The sequence below is a fragment of the Carassius auratus genome, chromosome 43, assembly GCF_003368295.1.
Source record: "Carassius auratus strain Wakin chromosome 43, ASM336829v1, whole genome shotgun sequence".
NCBI classification, from domain to species: Eukaryota; Metazoa; Chordata; class Actinopteri; order Cypriniformes; family Cyprinidae; genus Carassius; species Carassius auratus.
In genome coordinates this window covers 6236737-6259344 of record NC_039285.1, presented here as the reverse complement: position 1 = coordinate 6259344, position 22608 = coordinate 6236737, and the positions used below count along the sequence as shown (strand labels likewise).

The 22608-nt window shown below is 36.0% G+C and overlaps 5 protein-coding genes across 7 annotated transcripts in view; 3 read left to right on the top strand and 2 right to left on the bottom strand.

Moving 5' to 3' along the window:
* Window positions 1-1890: 1890 nt before the first annotated feature.
* LOC113061553 (uncharacterized) lies at window positions 1891-6193 on the bottom strand. The gene is made up of 7 exons (XM_026230743.1): window positions 5774-6193; window positions 5314-5537; window positions 4603-4701; window positions 4285-4386; window positions 4022-4135; window positions 3465-3573; window positions 1891-3373 (listed from the first exon to the last, which is right to left on the bottom strand). The coding sequence occupies exons 1-7, from the start codon at window positions 5919-5921 to the stop codon at window positions 2355-2357; spliced, it is 1815 nt and encodes a 604-aa protein (XP_026086528.1). The 5' UTR covers window positions 5922-6193; the 3' UTR covers window positions 1891-2354.
* A 273-nt stretch (window positions 6194-6466) lies between these two features.
* LOC113061552 (protein C19orf12 homolog) lies at window positions 6467-7868 on the top strand. The gene is made up of 3 exons (XM_026230742.1): window positions 6467-6625; window positions 6850-7034; window positions 7124-7868. Exons 2-3 carry the CDS (start codon window positions 6875-6877, stop codon window positions 7387-7389), a joined length of 426 nt encoding a protein of 141 aa, XP_026086527.1. The 5' UTR covers window positions 6467-6625; window positions 6850-6874; the 3' UTR covers window positions 7390-7868.
* A 151-nt stretch (window positions 7869-8019) lies between these two features.
* Window positions 8020-10071, bottom strand: LOC113061551 (cytochrome b-c1 complex subunit Rieske, mitochondrial-like). Its single transcript, XM_026230741.1, has 2 exons — window positions 9757-10071; window positions 8020-8977 (listed from the first exon to the last, which is right to left on the bottom strand). The coding sequence occupies exons 1-2, from the start codon at window positions 9863-9865 to the stop codon at window positions 8367-8369; spliced, it is 720 nt and encodes a 239-aa protein (XP_026086526.1). The 5' UTR covers window positions 9866-10071; the 3' UTR covers window positions 8020-8366.
* Window positions 10072-10282: 211 nt separating this feature from the next.
* Window positions 10283-14597, top strand: rxylt1 (ribitol xylosyltransferase 1). Its single transcript, XM_026230740.1, has 6 exons — window positions 10283-10533; window positions 10673-10840; window positions 10941-11043; window positions 11606-11920; window positions 12089-12259; window positions 13502-14597. Exons 1-6 carry the CDS (start codon window positions 10389-10391, stop codon window positions 13902-13904), a joined length of 1305 nt encoding a protein of 434 aa, XP_026086525.1. The 5' UTR covers window positions 10283-10388; the 3' UTR covers window positions 13905-14597.
* A 965-nt stretch (window positions 14598-15562) lies between these two features.
* Window positions 15563-22608, top strand: part of LOC113061549 (SLIT-ROBO Rho GTPase-activating protein 1-like) — an 84751-nt gene continuing 77705 nt past the window's right edge. Inside the window, exon 1 of one of the 3 annotated variants that reach the window (XM_026230739.1) lies at window positions 15563-16572. In XM_026230739.1, the coding sequence (XP_026086524.1) occupies window positions 16503-16572 (70 nt within the window). In that variant the 5' untranslated portion in view covers window positions 15563-16502. The remainder of the gene's footprint in view (window positions 16573-22608) is intronic. The other 2 variants (XM_026230737.1, XM_026230738.1) reach the window with 2 other exon arrangements.

Genomic DNA, 22608 nt, shown 5'->3' with positions numbered 1-22608 from the left:
CTTTGCAATTTAAAGATTACTTTTCTTAAATGAGGACGCAGACTTCTATATGAGACACAGCTTAGAGTTAAGCTCCAAACCTAATTAAATACACCTGAACCAGTTAATCAAAGTCTTCAGGATCACTAGAAACTTTCAGGCTGGTGTTTAGGAGCTGGTTGGAGCTAAACTCTGCATAAATGTGGCCCTCAGGCCCTTCAAGACCGGAGTTTGACAAGTGGTGTAGCTGCAATAAAAAAAGAGTGACATGCACATTTTTCACTCATGCTTCACAAAAAGAAAAGGGAAGAAAATTATGTAAATATTAACAAATTAATGACTTTTCTATTCATTTTATGAACTACTGCTTTAATAAAATGACATATGGCTTAACAATAAATAAGAAAAGATGGTGTCATTTGGATGATTTACGTAACACTTTCAAACTCAATCATCATTATTCAAAACACTCTTTTTATTTTATCTAAAATAATAAGTTAGACTGCATGTTGTGCACCATATCCGATGCAATAATGACAAAGGAGCTCGCAATACCACTGACTCAAATTTACAAAGTCAAGTAAATAAACGTCAGATTGACTCGGCAATAACCTTGAACTTTAAACCCATGACTCTCTTTTATGTTTTTTTTTACTTGGCATAACCACCTATTTAAGAATCCAACACATAACACAGAATAAGTGATGCTAAGACTAACCTTAAAACACTTCTGGCCTGATGTGCTATTTAAACTCCAAGTAGTGTCAACGCAAACATATAGGCAAATGAAGGTTACTTAACTCAAAGTAAAACAAACTCACAACTTAATCCAAAATGTCTGTCATTACATAACCCTTCCAGGTCAATAAAAGGAAGCATGTCAACATGTTTCCACTAAAGCATAACATTCAGAGACCCAGCGATAACCCTGAGCCGCCATATGCGTCACTAAACCAACAGCACACAGTGTTCCATATTAGAACGTTAAATTCACTCTTCATAGGACGTTCAGGGTAACGGAAGTCTAAAATGGTTAAAAAACATACAGGACACAAATATTTTGGTATTGACCATCAAGAGCTTTATGGCAAGCATTTTGACCTCCGTGAGGTAAACGATGAGGTTAAAAAGAGTTTCCCAATCCTAATTTTCAAATATTCAATGTAAACTGTTAATGCATCTAGAAACATGATGAAGACCACGTTAACTGGCACTTTCTTTTTGTCGTCTTCTGATTTAGTATCTGTTAGGTTTGTAATCAGGGTCATCAGAGTCTGAATCTTATGAGCATCAATCCGAATACAGTGTGTTTACATCAATGAACATGTATTCATAATCGGGCTCTTCTTCTTCTAAATTGTCACAGGCTCTGTATGAATCCATGAATCTGGAACACTCCTTGCTCAGTCTGTTAAGGCGCACTTAAAGGATTAGTTCACCCAAAAATCTAAATGATGTCATTAATAACTCACCCTCATGTCGTTCTAAACCCATGAGACCTCCGTTCATCTTCGGAACACAGTTTTAAGATATTTTAGATTTAGTCAGAGAGTCTTTAGAGTCTTTAGAGAGTCTTAGAATTTTTTGAAGCATCGAAAATACATTTTGGTCCAAAAATAGCATATTGTCTTCTCTTGACCCTGAAGACAATGCTGAATAAAGTCGTCATTTTTGCTATTTTTGGACCAAAATGTATTTTTGATGTTTCAAAAAATTCTAACTGACCCTCTGATGTCTCATGGACTACTTTGATGATGTTTCTCTTACCTTTCTGGACATGGACAGTAGACATACACACAGCTTCAATGGAGGGACTGAGAGCTCTCGGACTAAATCTAAAATATCTTAAACTGTGTTCCGAAAGATGAACGGAGGTCTTACGGATTTGGAACGACATGAGGGTCTGTCATTAATGACATCATTTAGATTTTTGGGTGAACTAACCCTTTAAGGTTTGAGCCACTTGGACTGCATGAGAAAGCTTTGACTCTCTAAGGACAGTTGCAGATTGTGTTCATTGGTTCTGTGAAGACAACGATAGCTAAAATCTGTCCTGCATTGATTCCAAGTTGCTTTGAGGCTGTGGACTGGGATGATGAGGAGGACTGTTGGAGAACTGAAGATGAAGGAGTAACTGGAATCTTTGAGGACACTGGTAAAAGACTGACCTGTTGACCATCAAGAGCTTGAAGCATCTTGGCCACCATGAGGTAAACCGATAAGGTAACAGTAATGTAAAAAAGCTGCATATTTTCCCAACCCTAATTGATTGCATTCAAACATTCAACATACAATGCTAAAATAGGTGTCAGAGTACCTATGCATCCGATAACCAGGATGAAGACCACATCTGCTTGCAGTCCTCTGTTTTAGTCTTAGTTGGGCTTGTAATCAGGGTCATCAGAGTCTGTTGATTCAAAATCTTCCGAGTATGAATCTGAATAAAGTGTGTTTACATCAAATAACATGTATTGATCACCTTCATGCTCTTGTTCTCCTTCTAAAATGTCACAGGCTCTGTATGAATACATAGCTCTGACACACTCTTCCTTGCTCAGTCTACTAAGACACACTTGAGGTTGAAGCCACTTGGACTGCATGAGGAAGCTTTGACTCTCTAAGGACAGTTTCAGATCATGTTTATTGGTCGTGCTTGGTTCAGTGAAGACAGCAGTAGCTAAAATCTCTCCTGCATCGATTCCGAGTTGCTCTGAGGCTGCGGAATGAGATGATGAGGACTCTAGGAAGACTGAAGGTGAAGGAGCAGCTGGATTCTTTGAAGACACTGAGGAAAGATTGACCTGCTGGATGTAAGACAATGAAATGTTCGTAGAGGATGAATCTGGGTTTGAGGACTGTGAGTGCTGGTTTGGAGATGCTTGAGGTTGTGGTGAGTACAGAAGAAGAGGTGGAGTGCTCTGGGTTGATGTGGGAGTGCATTCTGCCTGTACGACTTCTCCATCAGGCTCTTCAGAACATTCCTGAAGGATGCTCCTCATTGTTTTGCCATGCCTAGAGCACATCTGCTCTTTGAAATCCCTCTCACTTTCCTTCTCTCCTGGTTCAGATTGAGTCTTCGCCTGTCTCTCCCTCCCAACCAGGTCCTTCTCCGCCAGAGGAGATTGGCTGAAGTCAATCAGATTGATTTCAGAATCTGACAACTGCGTAGATGTAACGATTACTCCATCCCCACAAATGGTATCCGTGTTTCTATTTTGCCACAAGCCCTGAGAACCAAAGAGTCCATCCTCTTTTGTGCTGTTCTGAGATGACCTCAAAAATACACGGAGGGTACCATGAGATGGTTTAACAACTTCAGCGTCCCTTTGTTCCTCACAAGTGCATGAAAGTGATGGAGTGAGACTGTCGTCAAGGCTTAGATTTGTTGTTACTGCTGTAAAATAGAGAAAATGAAGATGAAAATAAAGTCATCTGTAATTTGTAAGCTGTTATGGCAAATTCGGAGACAGAATCATGGTTCTTACCGCAATTTAGGAGTCTCTTCAGAACTGAGGCTAAAGAGGCACTTTTAATTGAAAGTAATTTTTTCAGGATCTTCTCTCCCCTCCCATATGAATAGGACTGCTTCAGTAACTGGACACATGCAAATGTGAACAGAATAGAATAATGTATCATTAATAAAATAAATATTTTTATTATATGATAATAATGTGTTTAAGGAAAGCTTATATATATATATATATATATATATTGTGCTGATTCTAGTAAAAATCTATATACTGAATGTGTTAAATATTTTTTTCATTATTTCCTTTAGTTTACAATGAATACAATGGCAGATACAGTTTATTGTGTATCCAGTTTTTATGAAGACTTATTTATGATCAAACTGAATGTAAAACATTTTAAGGACCTGCAGGAACTCTGACTAGATACTGTATTTAGCTAATATATTTATTTATATTTAGTTGCTGGAATATGTTTTATCACCTCTCAGCAATTTTTTTTTTAACCAGTCTTTTTGTTTAGAAAAATAAAAGCACAACTAAATGCGGATACTTTAGATATCACAAAGGGCTACCTGATCAATATATGTAGGTTGTGGCAGGACTTTATCTAGCTCTCCCAAATAGTGAGAAAGTCTCTCCTCCAGTTTCTGTGCATAGCATTCACCATATTGCTCTTCCATTAAATCCTGCAAAGTCGAATAATCACATTTTATTTGAAGATCTGGAATTGATGCAGACTGGTGCTTATATAAATAATGTACCATTTAACAAATCATTTGTAACAACTAAAAAAACAATATATATATTTTTTATGGGGGAAGTGATTTTCACTAACCCGAATGTAAGTCTCACGTATATCCCTGTCTCTGGCCAGAACATGAGCAAAGGACTTGAAATCTTCCCGGTTTTTCTGCATCAGATCCATGTTCCTGCGGCTCTATAAAGAAGCATGATTTAGAAAAGTGTTAAAAAAATATATTTTATATGATAAAGGCATTATTTGTGTCAAATCACAGACCATACAATCCAGCAATGACACACACACAGCTATTAACTTAATACACTTCAACTGCATCATATACAGTTCATTGAAAAATTATTTTGGCTTTTTATGAATTTATTGTGGCCTCTGGTGGAAGAAGATCATACTTACACATTTGTGATACTCTTGGAGGCTGTTAGGAAAAAACTTTTCAATCTTGTCAGATATTTTAGCGATGCTCTGGTCATTCCACAACATCCACATGATAACCTAAAATAAAAAATAAAACAAACTTGAATCATAAAGTAGTCATGTAATGCAAAACAAATTAATATTCATACAATAAAAAAAAAACTAAAATACATTCCAACTTAAAAAAAAAAACTTGTGTATTCTATACAAGTAAGGAAGAAACTCCTTTTCATTTATTTTATCAATGCAATCAGACAAAGTACATTACCTTTGGGATAATTTAAGTTGCTATTTATTTCCTTTTATAAAATGTGATTTAAACTTTTTGCTGACATATATATTTCTTTTAATTGTTTTTGCAGTAACCATACATCGAACACATTTTTAATATTTTTTTTTTATCAGAATATATTTTATTTAGATTACTTTGTAATTATTTCTGCCAGATTTCTTAAACTCAAATAATAAAAAAATAATAAAAATTCTTACAGATTGAGGTGTCTTTTGTTTACCTGTTAATATTTTCCCCTTTCCTTTTCGTTCTATGTTCTTTGATGGAGTGTGGATTATTATGATTATTGTTATTTTTGTATATTATTATTGAAATGAAAATAAAAGAAAATCCATTGGAAAAGGTTATTTCTGATTACCGTAGTTGAGTTCATTTTATCTAAGAAAACGATGTCTCACCAGAGTCTGCAGACCAAACATGATCTTCATGTGTTTGATGGGAGTCACTAGTCTTGGCACAAGTGTGTATGTGACATCCAAAAACTCAGTGACTCGCTCAAAATGCTTGATGTCTCTGGCTTGCACGATCCTCCAGACCTCTGCCGCCACCACCCGGATTCTGCACGGCTCTTCAAGGGTCAGAAGATGCCAGTCACCTTCTAGCCACAACGGAGGTCCTAGAACTAAAAGAAGTGAAAGTTGTTTAGATCTCCCATGCATTCGTTTTGAACTAGTTTAAGTTAGACTTAAATCTATGCAGTCGATTTATGATGAAAATAAAGTAACAGTTACTGTGTAATTACATGCAAAGGCATTGATTATATAGATTATACTGTTTTTAATTGAAAGCAATGCAATATATGCAATAAATTCTTATGTAAAGATTTGATTGTGTTATTAAAAACATTGCAAGAAACACCTTCTAAGACCTCCATCATCCGTTTAGTCCATGCATATTCAATGATCCATAATGGTAAAGCAGGAATAAGGTGAGCGCAAGCTTTTTCCAGCCACAGGTTTTCACTCATTCCAGCCAAAGCAACAGTCTCGGTCTGCAGCACTGTCATGATGTCCAAACATCAGCTGTTTCCAGCGCTGAGCGTCTGATGTGGGCTGCTGAGATCATAATGAGCTCCATTTGAAAGTCAGAGTTTGTTAGGCATGTCCGGGCACGTTTAGGAAGTAAATGACGGAAGAGTTCAGCTTCACTTATAGAACGTCAAAGTTAGAAACATCACTAAATAATCAAATCTTTTCCGACTGCACAAAGTGCTCATAAGGTCAGCGCAAATATTCTTTGTGTGAAAATAGAAATTATTGACGGTGATGTTTTAAAATAAGCACCGGTGACAGGACATTTCAAAATAAGAGCACAGTTCCATGGTCACCTACAAAAACTTAAACCAGCATTTAAATAAAAATTAGACGTACAGATCAGATTTACGATTCTTAATTGAATATTTAACTTTTAAAAATTGTCATAGATCATTTTTATTTCTGACAGTCTTTAAGGCTAAAGTGGGTTGCTAAAGAGACATGGTTTAAGGACATGACATTTACTCACATGCGCGCAACAACATCAGGTACTTTATTTTGAAAAAAATATTTCAAGCTTCACACTTCAAAAAAAACCATGACATAGCGCTTGTTGACGTGATGTGCTGACTTCTGACGATTAGATTTTTTGGCGTGGTGACCAAATCTGCGAATGTTTGATACCATAATCTCGGTTTAATACTGTTAATAGAGAATCTAAAAGTTGCCTTTGAAGGTGAGTGTACAACAGTATTTCGTATACCTCGTATACAGTAAATACGTTCTATCTATCTATCTATCTGTCTGTCTGTCTGTCTGTCTATCTATCTATCTATCTCTTTTATTTGATGTCTGTATACACGTCACTCATATATTTTAGGAGAATATATTTTATGATGTAGCCACACTTTATTTTTTTGTTTTTGTACAAATCACTAAATAATTGTTTTAACTTTGCAGTCACACTGTAATATTTGCAAGCAAGATGCCACCGCGAGTTGATGACATAATGAAACTGTGTTGCGAAGTCTCCGCTAATCAACAAGTAAAAACAGCGGTGAAGCAGTCTGGAAAAGGAGCAGCGGCAGCTGGTGGTTTAGCTTTTGCAGGAGGATTGATTGGGGGTCCTCTGGGAATTGCAGTGGGCAAGTCCATTTACGCCTTATTTACAGGTGTCAACCTTATGTATCATATGTAATGATGTTTTTCTTACTTATGCTTTTGTCTTTTTAAGGTGGGGCTGTCGGTGGACTGATTGGATGCTGGATGACAAGCGGCCAGTTTAAACCTCTACCCCAGGTTATCATGGAAATGACACCAGACCAGCAGCGCAGACTCTATGAGGATGTTGTAGCCGTTTTAGGCTCAATAACATGGACTGATGTTGCACAGCTGACTGCCCTGGTAATGGGAAACGCCACACTACAGCAGCAAGTGACCGCTGCTCTTCTGAGCTACATACAAAAGGAACTTCAAGCTGAAGTGCATTATGTAGACTGACTTCATTTTATTTTTAATGTGAAACAGTTCAAACCTTATAATCATGTGTCATACAGGTTGTTTAATTGGATAATTGAGTACTGTAGTTGAACCTGGCGAACATAGCATATTTTTTTACTGTCGTAAAATGTTTTTAACTTTATATGGTACATTTGAATCCATGAAAACTTGTTTCCACCACAGGATAAAAAAAAAACAAACCTTAAAAAAAAAACATAAAAGGTAATAAAGTTTATATCGGACAGTAATGACTTTTTTTTCCCCCTTGCACTTTTGAGAAAAAAAAAGTCAGAATTATTACATGGCAGAAAAAGAAACAAAAAAAGGAATTGTGAGAGAATTCTACAGAAAAAAAGTCTTTGAGTTATGATCTATAAACTTGCAATTGTGAGATAAAGGTACTGAGACCTAATTTAACAATTCTTACTTTTTCCCTTGCAATTCTGAGTTCATATCTCTATAATTCTGGAAGAAAAGTCTAAAAAAAAAAAGATTTGCCTGAATTCAGAGTGAAAAAAGTCTGATGTGTTCGATGTAAACTAGCAATTATGAGAAAAGTCTGAATTATGATACTTTTTAACTCACACTTCCGACTTTTTTCCCTCACAGCACAGAAATAAAAAGTTGCAGTTACTTTATATTTTTTTTTTATTCCCTGGCAGAAACAAGCTTTCATCTGCATCAAGCACTGTACATTCTTTGCAATAATATCCTGACATGACATGTCATATTTGCAGAACACTTAGGAAGATTGTGCATTATAGAACATGTGAATGATATTGTTGAATCAATGCATTTAAAAAATATATTTAATTTAATTGTTTTTGGTCTGATACAATGCTTGTGTTCATTTGTAACCAAGATTTGCATGCCTAATCAAAAGCCTCAGAAATGGATGTTGGCTGCTTTAAAATATATATTTATTAATATTTCAATTTGGCCAGACATTAAAAGCATACAGAGAAAATGTCCATTGTTTATCCAACAATTACAGTATCCTCATCAGGAAACTCATAAAAAGGCACCTCCAAGTTGAGAGGTGCGGGTCCTTTTCTGATTCTTCCTGAAGCATCGTAATGTGACCCGTGGCAGGGGCAGTAGTACCCACCATAATCACCGGCATTTGCAATTGGGACACAGCCGAGATGAGTACAGACACCAATGACGATGACCCAGGTGGGGTTGGTTACACGGTCTCTGTCATGCTCAGGGTCCCGGAGCTCTGACAGATCGACGTTCTGCTCAGCTGCGATCTCCTTCTCTGTTCTGTGACGAACAAACAGAGGCTTGCCTCTCCACTTGAAGGTCATGTTTTTCCCCTCTGGGATGTCGGACAACTTGATCTCGATTTTGGACAGGGCCAGGACATCAGCAGAGGCACTCATTGAGGACACGAATTGGGTCACGACTGTTTTTGCAGCATAGACACCCACCACAGCAGTGGATCCAGTCACCAGATAAGAGAAGGCTCGTCTAGCATCGCTGCTCTCCTGAGAAGACTTTTTAGCATCCAACACTTCAGCACGCCGATAGTTCGAGAAGTCAGGGATTTTGATGTCTGTGTGAGCTAGGCGTGCTCTAAAATGGCCTAAAAAGGATATAGAACGGTCATTGCATAAACTTACAAGGGATAGTTTACACAAAAAATATCTTTCTTCTGTTCCCTTTCATTGCATAGAGAAAAAGATACAATGCAACAGCATAACAGGTCATGACCCCTTAAAAAAACAAAACAATTTTATATATATATATATATATATATATATATATATACACATACATATATTATATATTTTAATACACATCGTATTATAACCATATAATATCAATAATATGGCTTTCTATATGATTAATTATTGTATTATAACGAGGTCTGGTATGCAATAACAGAACCACAACAACCAGAAAGTATATATATATATATGTATGTATATAGAAATCTTATTTAGACCTTTGACTTTTAGACTATTTTTGTATATATAAGTCTATAAATCCTATATCAACCTCGGCCAGTTGAACAGTAAGGATAGACATATAACTGCTGTTTTAATTCTTTTAAGTAAATATTATTAAATGTATTAAATATTCTTGAACTGACCGATTTTAAAAGGGACAAGGTTACATTAAAAACATACATTTTAACATTAGACGTTTACATAAATCATTCTTTAGTCTATACAATATTAAATCAGAAGTAATTAAACTGCAGAAAAATAAAGTAATCCGTTACTTTTTTTTTTTTTTTTTTTACAGTAATTAAATACTTGGTAATGCATTACACCCAATACTGGTCTAGAAATACTGCTGAAGAATCAATTCTTGAACAGCCTGTCATCTTATGGTGTTACTCGTTATATGGTCACCTACCGCACACAGCAGGCTTCATCAGCACTTCTGTGTTCACTGCTCTGGGAAGCAATGCTTTCAGAGGACCACGAGCCTGCAGGAAAGGGTTCAAAGCCCCCAAACGAGACATTTTTTTTGTGCCGTTAAAAAGGCTACGTACGGTCAATCCTACCTTTGAAGAGAGCGCTAGTACAGCGGAAGCTCCTCCTTCGGTACTTCACAGTTGACCGACTATTGCCTGAACGGAAAAGTAAAACAGATGGTAAAATAATTCGTTCCATTAACCTATTGAAATGATAAGCAAGATACATAATTTAATTAGTATTTCATGTTATTTTCAATGTACTTTTTGAAATATTTTTATATTGCTGATCATTTCTTTAGTTTTGAACAGGCATTGCAAGGGAGTTTCTGTAAAATGTAAACAGTAGTTTCGAGACGTTCGACTCATGTCTGAGAATCGGTTCATTTGAACAGATTTCTTGAATCTGATTCTTCTCAGTTCTCGGCTAAATAAATCTTCGCTAATGAATTGTTCAGATGTGAATCGATTCATGAAAAAAGATCCGACTCAAAACCAAAAACGCGTTCATATTAGTCTTCTCATGGGCACGTTGGTCGGAATCCACAGGATGGTCACCTGAAAATTAAACATGAGATTTTTACGCCGGAAGATAGCCATCATAATTGTTTTGGCTTATGCGATATTTTCGCTGTATGCAGCGTATAGTGTATTTTTCAACAAGAGGGTTATTTCTCGCGTTCATCGAGTAGTGAAAAAGGGCTCTGCGATTATAGGTAAGACAATGAATCATAACCCGCGACATCTAGTTTGTTTATAAAAAATAAACATGTACGTTATAATGTAAATGCAATAAAATGATCAATTGATGATCGCGTGTAAACAAAAGATTTGTTTAATAATATACGTTTCCAGATAATGGTAAAGCAGGAGAGGAAGAGTGGAACCCATGGGAAGAGGATGAGCGTGCATACTCCTTATCTCTGCAAAAGCGGAGAGATGCCTTCAGATCATACCAAGATCATGCTGCTAAGAACAGGCCAAAAACATATAAAGTTCAGATCTGGGGCAAAGCTGCCATTGGCAAGTGGAATATGTTTATTGGGTCCAGAAATCATTGAATTGCTAGTTGCATAAGTAGAGAACGTGAATGAAATAATGTTCCTTGTTCACATTTGCCTAGGACTTTATTTGTGGGAACATATTTTAGAAGGGCCTCTCAACCCACCAGACAAATCCAGCCAATGGAGAGAAGGAGATATTCCGTCTGGGAAGATCAATTTCAGGTAAGCTTTAAACTGACACTTTAATTCAACACGGATGCATTAAACTGATCAAAAGCGATGACTGTTATAATGATACCAATGGTTTCTATTACAAATAACTGCTGTTTTAAAATTCAGATGAAAATGCTGAAAAGCATTTAAAAAAATAATTTTTTACAAGGAATTCATATAAAATATGTATTTTGTATTGTAATAATGCTTAATATAGCTGTTTTTATAATAATAATAATAAATAATAATTTTGTTTTAATAATTGCAGCCTTCTTGAGCACAAGAGATTTATAAAAAAAAAACATTTAAAAGTCTCTGAATTATATAATCTAATAGTATGTAACGACAGTAAATAAGTATGTTTAAAAAAGAAAAAAAAAATTTACCAATACACATACTTATAATGTGTCTGTTTTACCTATAAATCCTTTAAAATAGAAAAATTTAAGCTTTAATTAAATGTGGACATCACAGATTATTAACATGATGTTTCTCCTAAAAGTAAAACATTATGTTCCATTTCCAGAACCCACAATTTTGTAATTTCTCTTTTATCGAAATCTGTCTTCAGTTTCTACACAGGGCCAGCAGTGGTCCAAGGGCATGTTTCTCTCGACACAGACAGTGTGGTGTTGGTTTTGAATGGCCGTGAGCAGCAGAAAATCTCATCCTCCCTCCAGTGGCTGCAGCATGTTCAGGGACTGGTGCAGATGCGCTCTGTCTCTCGGGTTGCTGTGGTTCTTTTGGGCAATGAGCAGTGCAATAATGACTGGATCAGTCCTTACCTTAAGAGGCATGGTGGGTTTGTAGACCTGCTCTTTCTTGTGTATGACAGTCCTTGGATCAATGATAAAGACATCTTCCAGTGGCCACTGGGCGTTGCCACGTAAGTTTCTATTTTTAAAATAACATTTATTTTTGTTTTATATTTTCTTATACTTGAAAGAGGTATTTCTGTAATTTTTTTATTATTATCTGGTTTTGTTATTTTAATATAATTGAGATTAAATCATTTGATTACATTTTTTATAATGTGCTTTTTCTTTCTTTGCAGATACAGGAATTTCCCTGTGGTCACACTTAGTGGTCAGATGCTGAAAACTGCTAGACCATATCTGTGCAACTTTCTCGGGACTATATACAAAAACTCCTCCAGGGAAACTCTCATGGGCGTCCTGCAGCAGAACGGCATGGAGAAAGATTGTCTTGTGCATGTTAGAGAAAAGTACGTATTTCTGGAAGTACTGTCCTTTATTTTGTCTGATTTGAAACAAATTGCATTCACATCAAAATTGCACGATGTATGAAGCTGTTAAATACTAAAGAATTAAAATGCTTACTCCATCTTGAGGTAGCTGTAAAAAAAACTTTTTTCTTCAGTACTTTAATTCAGCAAGGATGCATTAAATTGATCAAAAGTGACAGTAAAGACATTTATAATGCTACGAGAAAAATCTGTTTCAAATAAGTGTTTTTGAAATTTGAACTTTCTATTCATCAGAAATCCTAAAAAAACTAAATCCTAAAACTTTCATGGTTTCCACAGATGTTAAAAGCTGCATTAAACTGGTTTTTTTTTTTTTACATTAGATAATAATAATAAATATTTCTTGAGCACCAAATCAGCATAAAGGATCATGTGACACTGAAGACTGTATTTAGTGCTAAAAAATTCAGCTTTGCCATCACGAGATTAAATTACTTTTTAAAATATATTATGATTAAATATTCATTAGTAATAATATTTCACAATATTACTGGTTTTGCTGTATTTTGACCAAAATAACGCAGCCTTGGTGAGCATAGAAGACGTAAGAAAAAAAATCTTAGTGTAAGTTGTCTAATGTGTGTGTGTGTGTATATATATATATATATATATATATATATATATGTATATATATATATATATATGTCCAATACACACTCTCATAATGTTTCTGTTTTACCTATAAATCCTTCACAAACAATAGCCCAAACATTGCTGAATCGCGCAAGTTTTTTTTTTTTTAAGTTGCAATATGTAGGATTGACACCAAGTGGTTGAACTAGGTATTGCAGTCCAAATTCAAAATATTGGAGAGGGTTTTTTTTCACCCGGCCCCTCTTCGTCAGACTTGACGCACACGCAGGTTTCCAGATTGGTGACACCAACAGGAACGAGCACACTTGATGATTAATAAAATTAAATGCGATGTGTTTTCCGCCAACTGGCAGCCCGGAATGCCAAAATACACTTGGGTAAACTGGCAGTGGGCGGGTTTCACAAACCAAAACAAAGACAGACATTTCAGCCCGGAACACACATTTTCAACGGAGAATAACTGACTGTAGATATTTAGATAAACAAGGATGTTAACTTAGCATGTTTCTTAAATATCTGCAAACATATTATGGTATTTTTATGCTTTAGTAGAGTCAAAAACTTACATACAGCACCTTTAATACTACTTGCATTTTGTGTCATCAGGTGGCTTCCTCAAGAGACGGCAGACACCTCTAGACAGTACCAGATGGCATTAGCACAAAGTGACCTCACTCTTTCTCCAGTGGGAGTGAACACAGAGTGCTACCGCATCTATGAAGCCTGTGCCTATGGCTCTGTGCCCGTAGTGGAGGACGTCCTTACTCCAGGGGCCTGTGCAGTTGGTAACCGGTCCCCGCTTCGCCTACTTAAAGATGCAGGAGCACCCTTCATCTTCCTCAAGGACTGGCGGGAGCTGCCTGCCATCCTGGAGAGGGAGAGAGGGATGAACCAGAAAGAAAAAACAGAGAGGAGGATGAGACTGCTGGAGTGGTACAGTGGCTTTCGTCAGCAGATGAAGGACAAATTCACAGAGGTGTTGGAAGATGCCTTTTTCAAAATCACCTAGTACTAGTTTGGAAAACTTTAAAGTGATAGTTCACCCAAAAATGAAAATTCATCGTTTTAGTCGTTTTTACTCAACCTCATTTCATTCCAAACTTGCTTTCTTCCCTGTAACACAAAAGACAATATTTTGAAGAATGTTGGTAACACAATTTTTTCAGGACCCAATGACTTATTGTGAAAAAAATATAATAAATACATAAATAAATACTAGTCAATGGGACCAGGAAGTGTTCTTCAGAATATCTCGTTTTGTGTCTCATGGAAGAAAGAAAAGCATACAGGTTTGGACGTGATAGTTTCTAACATGATTCTTATTTTTCATTTTAGTACAGTCTCACATAAAGAACAGTTTACCACTTTATTTTTGGAGCGGTTCATTGATTGGATGTGGACACAGTGATTTACTTGTTGATCTTATACATGTGAATATAAGATGCTACTTTATGTTATAATACAATATGTTTTACCTTATGCAGCCTCCATTTTTACTGTAAAGTATTAATTTATAAAGTCATGATGTTTCAGTGAAAATAATGCAAAAAGTAGTTTTTTGTTTTAGTTTTTTAGTTTATAACCTAGCTGGGCTGCATAGACAGATATTTAACATGGTTAACATTTCATTTTTCTCTCTTGAATGTGTTTTTTTGCTTTCCGCTCAGTGTAAGTTATTAAAAGAACTTAATTTTACATTTAACCTGCCTGATCTTTATTTATCTAGCATTTAGACTAAAAATACATAATGACATGAAAATATGCAGCAACAATGTCTATTTAACTATTTTTTATTAATGCAGAGAATCAACAGTACTCAGTCAAGTGCTCACAGAAAAGATTGTTTTCTGTGAGAAGAAGTTTTGGACTTTTATGCAATAATATATACTGTATATATATGTTTTGGTGATAGGGAATGATATTCAGATGATTTTGAACAAGTAAATTTGAATTACAAATCAAATTTATGTTAAAATAATTACTGTTAAAACTCTGCACATACTGCACTCATTAACACAGTTTAGGGATTTTTGTAGCCGATAAATGTATAAAAATTGTATCAGCATTTTATTTAATTAAATCTTTTTACAATAACACAATACAATAAAACAATTAATATGGAAAAGTCTTATAATTATGCCACATTTTATTAAGATGATCAGTTTTAAACATTTAGTTCTGTCAATAATGTAATTTGTATTTTAATAATGGATTTTTATAGATTGAAAGTCCAGGTCTGGGATAGGAATAAAATAAAATGCCTACATGAAAGGCATTTATAAAAGTATAAAATATGAATTAATTTCCAAGAGTTTAAAATGTGCTCCTGATGTCTTTATCCTTTTTAAAACTGTTATAGGCGATTTAAGTAGTATTGCAACAAAACAGCTGTCCTGTAAGAGGCGCTGTGTGATGACTTTCAGTTTATCAACAATATCCATCTTTAGAAATGATGTAGTATTTTATAAAATAGAAACCTTAATAAATAAACTATATTTTTGTTGTTGTTGTTGTTATGCTACTTTCTTTTTCTTTTTCGGCTTAACGTTTTTATTTAATATGTAGAACCGGTTTAAAAGGTGACATTTTGCCCCCTCTAAAACTCTGTTAAAAGTTATTAAAAAACTCCAAATTGGATTACATTTAACTGCTACAACTGGTTATATAGTTTCCCCCGCTAAAATCTAAAATTATCTTCTGATCGTCGCCAATGGAATCACAATCCTTCATTTCTTGGTCACAAGAGGCAAGTGAGATTTATTTACGTGCAATTCTACACACTGGCCACTAGGCGTCACACGCGACGCGTTGCTCAAACGAGTTGTTGAAAACGGCAAAAGGCTTACTTTAAAAGTCATTAGAAATCATATTCATATTTAAAATATTCATAATGTTACTATTTAAAGCGTTTGCATACATAAATCATAAAAACTCATTTCATAATCCGTTTTTTCCAAACTGTTTTGCTTGTTTATAAGCTTCGAAATGCAATGCTTTTACAATGTAACTAAACACACAATTACTTTCGGGGACCAACTGGTTAGAAAAGTTGTCAATCCGGTCCACATTTCCGCTACGTGCACCCCCTCCTCCTCCAATCCCTCCCATTTCCAACCGCTTGCTTTTCCAGCTGCTTCGAGGCCAGTCAGAATCCGTGAAACTATCCGGCGATCAGACGCACGGACGCGGGGAACGGGTGCTGAAAATCACGCTGGCCCTGTGGAGCATGTCATTATGCTGCTCGGTCTGTCCAGATCCGTCGGCGGGTGACTAAAACACAGCTTGAAGGGCTGGAACTGCCTCTTGCGGGAACAAGCTGTGGATATTTGCCCAAGGTAAGGGCTACTTGTTTGGGAGGAAACTCTTCCCGTGCGCGCGCTGTTTTGATCGCGTTGACAGCGGAATCACGTTCGGAATCTTTGGGAACTCGGACGATGAGCATTTGTGGTGTTCGGCTTTTGGGATTTCCAGCCTGAGCAACGTGGAAAAATCTCTTGGATGCACTGGCCGCAGTAAGACCACCTGGAAACCTGAAAAGTCCCCCGAATAAAACACTTCACAAACATCCTCGTAACTGAACTGCTGATATTTCGAACCACCATTGAAAATGTCGAATCCTTCTGTGAAGTTCAAAAAGGATAAAGAGATCATTACAGAGTACGAGACTCAAGTCAAAGGTAAGAATCATAAAGTGTAGTAGTAGTTGAATGGCTGCTTGAGGCAGTGAGATCATTGATCACTTGAGCATCAAGCTTATGGTTTGATTCACAGATTGAATATTTTGTGTTAAAGAATCAGATGAATATGAATTTTTCTAAACAACAGGTTTAGTAGAAGCCTGTCACTTGTTGGGTCAATGACAAAAAAGGTTAAACAAGTAAGGAGAAATGTTTTATAAATCTATTCAAGTTGATTAATGCATTATTGGAAAAAAAAACTGTTTTGACAAATATTTTAATTTATTGACTTAAGATGTCAAGCAGCAACATTTAGACTATACAGCTATTTCATAATTTTTTATTTACAAGTATCAAGATGTTGGTTCCATATGTCCCACATACGCAAACAATATATATTTTTTTGTAATGCAAAAAGTGTCAAAATTGTTCCTTTCCTTTAATGCTTTTTTTTTTTGTCACATTGCAGCAAAAGGGCTTTTTTAATGTTGGTTATGCCTCAAGAGACATTTAATTATTATTATTATTATTATTATTATTATTATATATTTTTTTCTGCTTTGAGAACAAGTAATGAAAATTATTGCAAATTACTTATGCCAACATTTTTTTTCCAAGAATTTCAGCCTTTAATTTTTCCATGACTTTAATTCAGAAGTTGAAAGCATGATTTTTGTGTATTCAGTTTTTATGTGATTAATGCACAGATTTATGCTCAACATTACCCAGCTTTTTTCAGTTTTTTTTTTTTATTCCGTTTTGAGTGTTTTCATTTGTGGACGTGTCAGTAATGCGACGGGCTCCCACAGTCGAAACCTAGAAGTGTCAGACAATTTTACACTCCTGGAACAGTCATGAAAGTTAATAGAATCCTAACACTGAAAGTAGAACATGGAAATATAAGATCAATGCCTTTCTTTTGACATGCAGTCATGTTATGTAGATGAAGATGCCTGAGTTTTTATACCAAATCACTTGACCAAGAAGTTGCAGGAACATGAAAATATTTCATTTTATTAGTCACATTTAGACACGGTCCCTTTCCCTCAGCCACTCAAATGTCTCTCGCTCATTATAAAGATACTTAGTACTTAGTACTTATACTTAGTAGATACTAGTTATTTAACATTTTTTAAAAATATTCCATCAACTGATTTTTTAAATTAATGTTTTTATAAAATTTATTCAGTCATTTTGAATGCTATTGAAACCCATTGTTCAAATTTGAACCTTATGCTAACGTCACTGCTGAGCAGTACTACTTAAAAACTTTCCTCTTACTTTCCAACAAACTGAGCTGGATGGTCTGTTTCCTTTTCGTTGTGTGTGAACATCATCATCTCAGGAAAGAGGAAGTTGCTGCGTTGTTGTAACCATGGGGATTTGAGTCCTCCAGGGCTGTTTGTAGACAGAAATGCCTGTTATTTATGTAGAGGGAGAGAGCGTGTGTGTGAGAGAGAGCGGTACGTCGCTGTGATGACATGCTTTGTCAGAGCAGCAGTGCTCATTTGGCAGGAATGTTCAGCCCCTCGCTCTGTTGATGACTAGACTCTTAATAGCAGCATGATGCACAGAATCCACCCGTGCTCAGCATCTCATTAGCTTTGCGCTTTGAGCCAAATGGAGTTGTAGTAACATGAAGACGCCATAAAGATGATCAACTATCACTTTTTTCCATGACTGGAGGAGGGAGACTTCTTTTAGCACAAACTTTATGCCGGAGCAATGTTGACTGTTATGTTTTTGTGCTTCTAAAGGTTACAAAAAGCCTAACAATATGCAATCCCTGCAGATTTGGCGATAGAAAAGATTGTGAGATCTTAGCAGACAATAAAAAAAATGAGGGAATGTTGTGTTTATCACATGTATGTGTTTCACTTATGAAGACAGAAAGGCAGCGTCTCTCCTCTTTTCGTCTTATGATTATGACAGCCAGATTTGATTGGCGAACAGGCCAATCAAAGGTGTTTAGTTAATGGTGCGAAAGCAAAATATTGATTATATATCAAATATGGTCAAAATGTGGAATTATAATTGGAATTGTTATAGGGGTGCGCGATAAATATCGTATGATAATTAATGCGCATCTCGTCAGTAAAGCCGGTTATTTAATCAGCAGTTAATTCCATCAGGTGCGTGATTTCACATAGAGCAGCTGTTACTACACAGAGCCGTTGTTAACTGAGAAGCTGCGCAAATCCATGTTCATTGATTAGATAACCGGCTATACTAACGAGATGCGCATTAATTATCATACGATATTTATCGCGCACCCCTAAATTGTTATTGATATTTTTAGCTATAATTTCGAAAATATTGTCATTTTTGGCTATATATATATTTTAATTTACATAAATTTGGGTTATTTGGTAACTGTCTGTCTGAACAGTGTAATGAGTTCATGTTCATTGGTGACAGTTGTAGTAAAGAGTTGCCTCCAATTAATTTTACATATTGCTATTCTGTCGTCATTTTTGGTTACAATGAAGTGCGTACACTGTTGGCATGTTTACCTGGTGTAGCTTACCTATGCTGTGTATAAATAAAAAACACTGACACAGTTGAAAACATTAAAAATTTAGGTCCTCAAAAACTATTAGGATTAAAACTGCTGTTTCAGACAAATATTCAGAAACATCAATACTTATGTATTTTCATACTGCAGTGGTGTCATGGAGGCTGTCTCATTACAGTCAGTTTACCTTTCCTTAAGTCTGCCATGTAGCTTCCCTCAACCTGACTTGGGATGGTTTGGGATTGACTTTGTCTGCAATTCTTTGGTTTTCGTGAAAGTGATACTGTGAGAGAGAAGAAAGGCCCTGAACTGTGCTTGGAATCCCTCTTTATCGGCTTATCCTGAGGACTAGTGTTCTAAGTGGGTTCTTATTTGTATTCCAGGCTCTTGGTGTTCACACATTCTCTTCATATCCTGATCCTGACCATCACTTCCTTTATGGTTAGATTGAGCATTTATTATTTTAATAAAGCTGGGAAGTTAATAAAGTAAAATAGTAAATAGAATTCACAACCATTTTATGTTTAGTCTGATTTATTATGAAGTGAAAGGAAATGTATGGCAGAACTTATTTAGGATATTTTATCTATTGTCAGTTGATTGGATTACTAAAAAGTGGGTGTTACCTGACAGAATGGAGAAAGTTCAGTGGGGAAGTACAGTCATAAATGTAAAGGTTCTTTTTTGGTATCTATGGATCCACGACAAACGGTTAACATACATTGAACCTCTCCATTCCACAAAAGTGTTTCTATAGTGGAAAATGTACATTTTCTAAGGAAACAAAAAATCTTTTAAAGGATTAGTTTACTTCCAGAATGAAACATTCCTGATAATTTACTCACCCCCATGCCATCCAAGATTTTTCTGTTTTCAGTCGCAAAGAAATTAAGGTTTTTGAGGAAAACGTTCCAGGATTTTTCTCCATATAATGGACTTCAGTGGTGGCCAACGGACTGAAGCTCCAAATTGCAATTTCAGAGCCGCTTCAAAGAGCTCTACATGATCCCAGCCGAGGAATAGGTGTCTTACCTAGCAAAACGATAAGTCATTTTCTTAAAAAAATGTAATGTATGTAATTTTTAACCACCAATGCTCATCTAGCACTAGCTCGACTTCACACATTATGCAGTCATGTTGGAAAGGAGGAGGAGGTACCGAGCCAGTGTTTACAAAGCGAACGTGCAAAGAAAGGTAAAGCAGCGAAGTCGGACGATTTTGAAGTTTGAGGAGAAAATGAAAAGTTTTTTTTTTGCTCTACCCTACCTTTTTGAAATGCAGTGCACAGACGAAAAGCTAAACGCGCGTGATCTTTCCAACATGATTTCGTAATTTGTGGATGTGCATCACAGAGCTAGTGCAAGACATGCATTTGGGGCTAAAAACTATATCAATTAATTTTTTTTTAAGAAAAATGATTGATCATTTTGCAGTAAGCCCTTTGAAGCTCCAAATTTGGACCTTCAGTCCATTGAGCACCGTTGAAGTCCATTATATGGAGAAAAATCCTGTAATGCTTTCCTCAAAAACCTTAATTTCTTTGCAACTGAAGACAGAAAGAAATGAACATCTTGGATGACGTTTGGGTGAGTAAATACTCAGGAAGTTGTTATTGTGGAAGTGAATTAATCCTTTAAGAACTGTTCACTTAAAAGATACGTTGAGCAACCAAAAAAAAATATTCTATGGCATTGTTGCGAAAACCTGATAAAGAGAATTAATACAAACCTTTGTGTTCTCTGGAATATCAATGAATCACATGCAGCAAGATCAATGGTAAACCCAAGATTTTATGTTGAATTTAATTCAAGAATACTTCCTGTTAGTAATCAAGTTTGATATTAAGGTTACACTTCACATAGTGAGTCTGTCAGGACTAACTGTTTTAGTTCCCACGTGTTGTTTCTGTTCTTGTGATCTATAATCTTGGCAGTGTTTAATCAGTCATAACTGTTTGCCTTAGCAACATCACGAGTCATATGAAGCTTATTTTAGAGTTATCAGGTTAGGGCAGCCAGTTAAGACTGAAAGGTGTGAGTATCCCAGCGGTCCCAGCAGCATAGAAAGCTGCAGGGCAACCTGACAGTCTTTGCTTATTAACACACAAACCTGCCGTATGCATCACCCTGCACTCCATGCGGCACTGACTGCATAGAGAGAATGATGTAAGATGAACGTAACAGAATATGGAAAGGCACAAAGATGCTGTGTTGATGTGAAAGCGGACAGAATAACCATTACTCTAAATGTGCAGTAATGCATCTGTTAAATTTGTATTTCATGAACATTTTGTGACTTTTCAATTCCATCACGATTGAAAATGTATGAATTCTGTTTTAAAAAAAATATAACATTTTATTTGTACGCCGTGACACCGGGGTGCATTACTTCATAGCAAGTGCAGAGATGTGTACACTCATAATTTGGTCCCTAGGCCTGCTGGGAAAGCACAAAGCATTGTTTTCTTTGGCTAGATTGTCTGTTTGATGTCACACAGTTGGCGTTCCTATCATGGCACCGGGTCACGACTCACTGGCCTGCCCCTGCTGGCTCCTGACATGGACACTGTCCTCAACCTGTCATGCGAGAATATTTCCCCACATAAATGTTATAACCTCTAACCAAGCTTTCCAGTGAGACACAAATGCACTGACATGCACTTCTGAATGAGGATCTATATATTTATTTTTCTGTAAGAAATGGGTACAGAGACAGTAAATATTTGGAATATTTTTGTACTTTTAGAAATATATTTTTCATACTGACACCAGCCTTGCTAAATTATGGACGAACAATGAGTTATTAACTGGCCTAAGGTTTGTCCAGTGTTACCAAAGTCACTAACAGGGCTGTCTTGGGGCTTGTGCAATTTTCAGTGCTACTGACTAAGATATTATTTATAACTCAGATTTTATTCTGTCTAGTTTGGCCTTTACCCTGGATGTCCAGTTATTTCATAAGGTCACGTCAACTATTTTTTATAATTTGAATTTAGTTTAGTTTCAGGTTTTGCTTGTTACATAAAAGCCCCAATCATATGATTAATTTGGAAATCTGAAAAACCTTATCCTTGTTTTTTTGTGATGCTGCAAGTTCAGTAGTGGCACTAAATGGCAATGCATACAAACTCTTTATGCTTTCTCTACACTATATTATAAACAAGATCAAAATAACAATCTTAAACCAGTTTAAAGTAATTAAAACAATGCCTTTGTTTGACAGATATGCCATTACAATTTACCGCCCATTATTGTTAATGAAGTCTCATTAGCAGTAGAATTCCCACACTTCATGTTTGAGACGTCCTGTATACCTGCCATCTGCTCCGGACAGACCATCAATCTTTGTGCTTGATTCTAGAGCCCAAATAGTGGATGAACACTGTTGGTGGTGGAGGAGAGAATGGGGGTTATTGATGGGACCATCTGTGTCTACTCTCCCTCTCTCTTGTTTGGTAGACTAAGCCTGTCTCCTGGATAGTCTTTCCAAGCATGCTGGGCTTTTCACTCTTCACTTTTTCC

What these genes read in the sequence shown, in the direction of transcription:
- LOC113061553 (XM_026230743.1), bottom strand. Translation starts at nt 5,921, where the DNA reads ATGACAGTGCTGCAGACCGAGACTGTTGCTTTGGCTGGAATGAGTGAA. An exon ending in TACGTGAGACTTACATTCGG is followed by an intron (nt 4,136 to 4,284) that starts GTTAGTGAAAAT and finishes TCGACTTTGCAG; the next exon opens with GATTTAATGGAAGAGCAATA. An exon ending in GAAGAGACTCCTAAATTGCG is followed by an intron (nt 3,374 to 3,464) that starts GTAAGAACCATG and finishes TCTATTTTACAG; the next exon opens with CAGTAACAACAAATCTAAGC.
- LOC113061552 (XM_026230742.1), top strand. Translation starts at nt 6,875, where the DNA reads ATGCCACCGCGAGTTGATGACATAATGAAACTGTGTTGCGAAGTCTCC. An exon ending in TCCTCTGGGAATTGCAGTGG is followed by an intron (nt 7,035 to 7,123) that starts GCAAGTCCATTT and finishes TGTCTTTTTAAG; the next exon opens with GTGGGGCTGTCGGTGGACTG.
- LOC113061551 (XM_026230741.1), bottom strand. Translation starts at nt 9,865, where the DNA reads ATGTCTCGTTTGGGGGCTTTGAACCCTTTCCTGCAGGCTCGTGGTCCT. An exon ending in GATGAAGCCTGCTGTGTGCG is followed by an intron (nt 8,978 to 9,756) that starts GTAGGTGACCAT and finishes TATCCTTTTTAG; the next exon opens with GCCATTTTAGAGCACGCCTA.
- rxylt1 (XM_026230740.1), top strand. Translation starts at nt 10,389, where the DNA reads ATGAGATTTTTACGCCGGAAGATAGCCATCATAATTGTTTTGGCTTAT. An exon ending in AAAGGGCTCTGCGATTATAG is followed by an intron (nt 10,534 to 10,672) that starts GTAAGACAATGA and finishes ATACGTTTCCAG; the next exon opens with ATAATGGTAAAGCAGGAGAG. An exon ending in CTGGGGCAAAGCTGCCATTG is followed by an intron (nt 10,841 to 10,940) that starts GCAAGTGGAATA and finishes ACATTTGCCTAG; the next exon opens with GACTTTATTTGTGGGAACAT.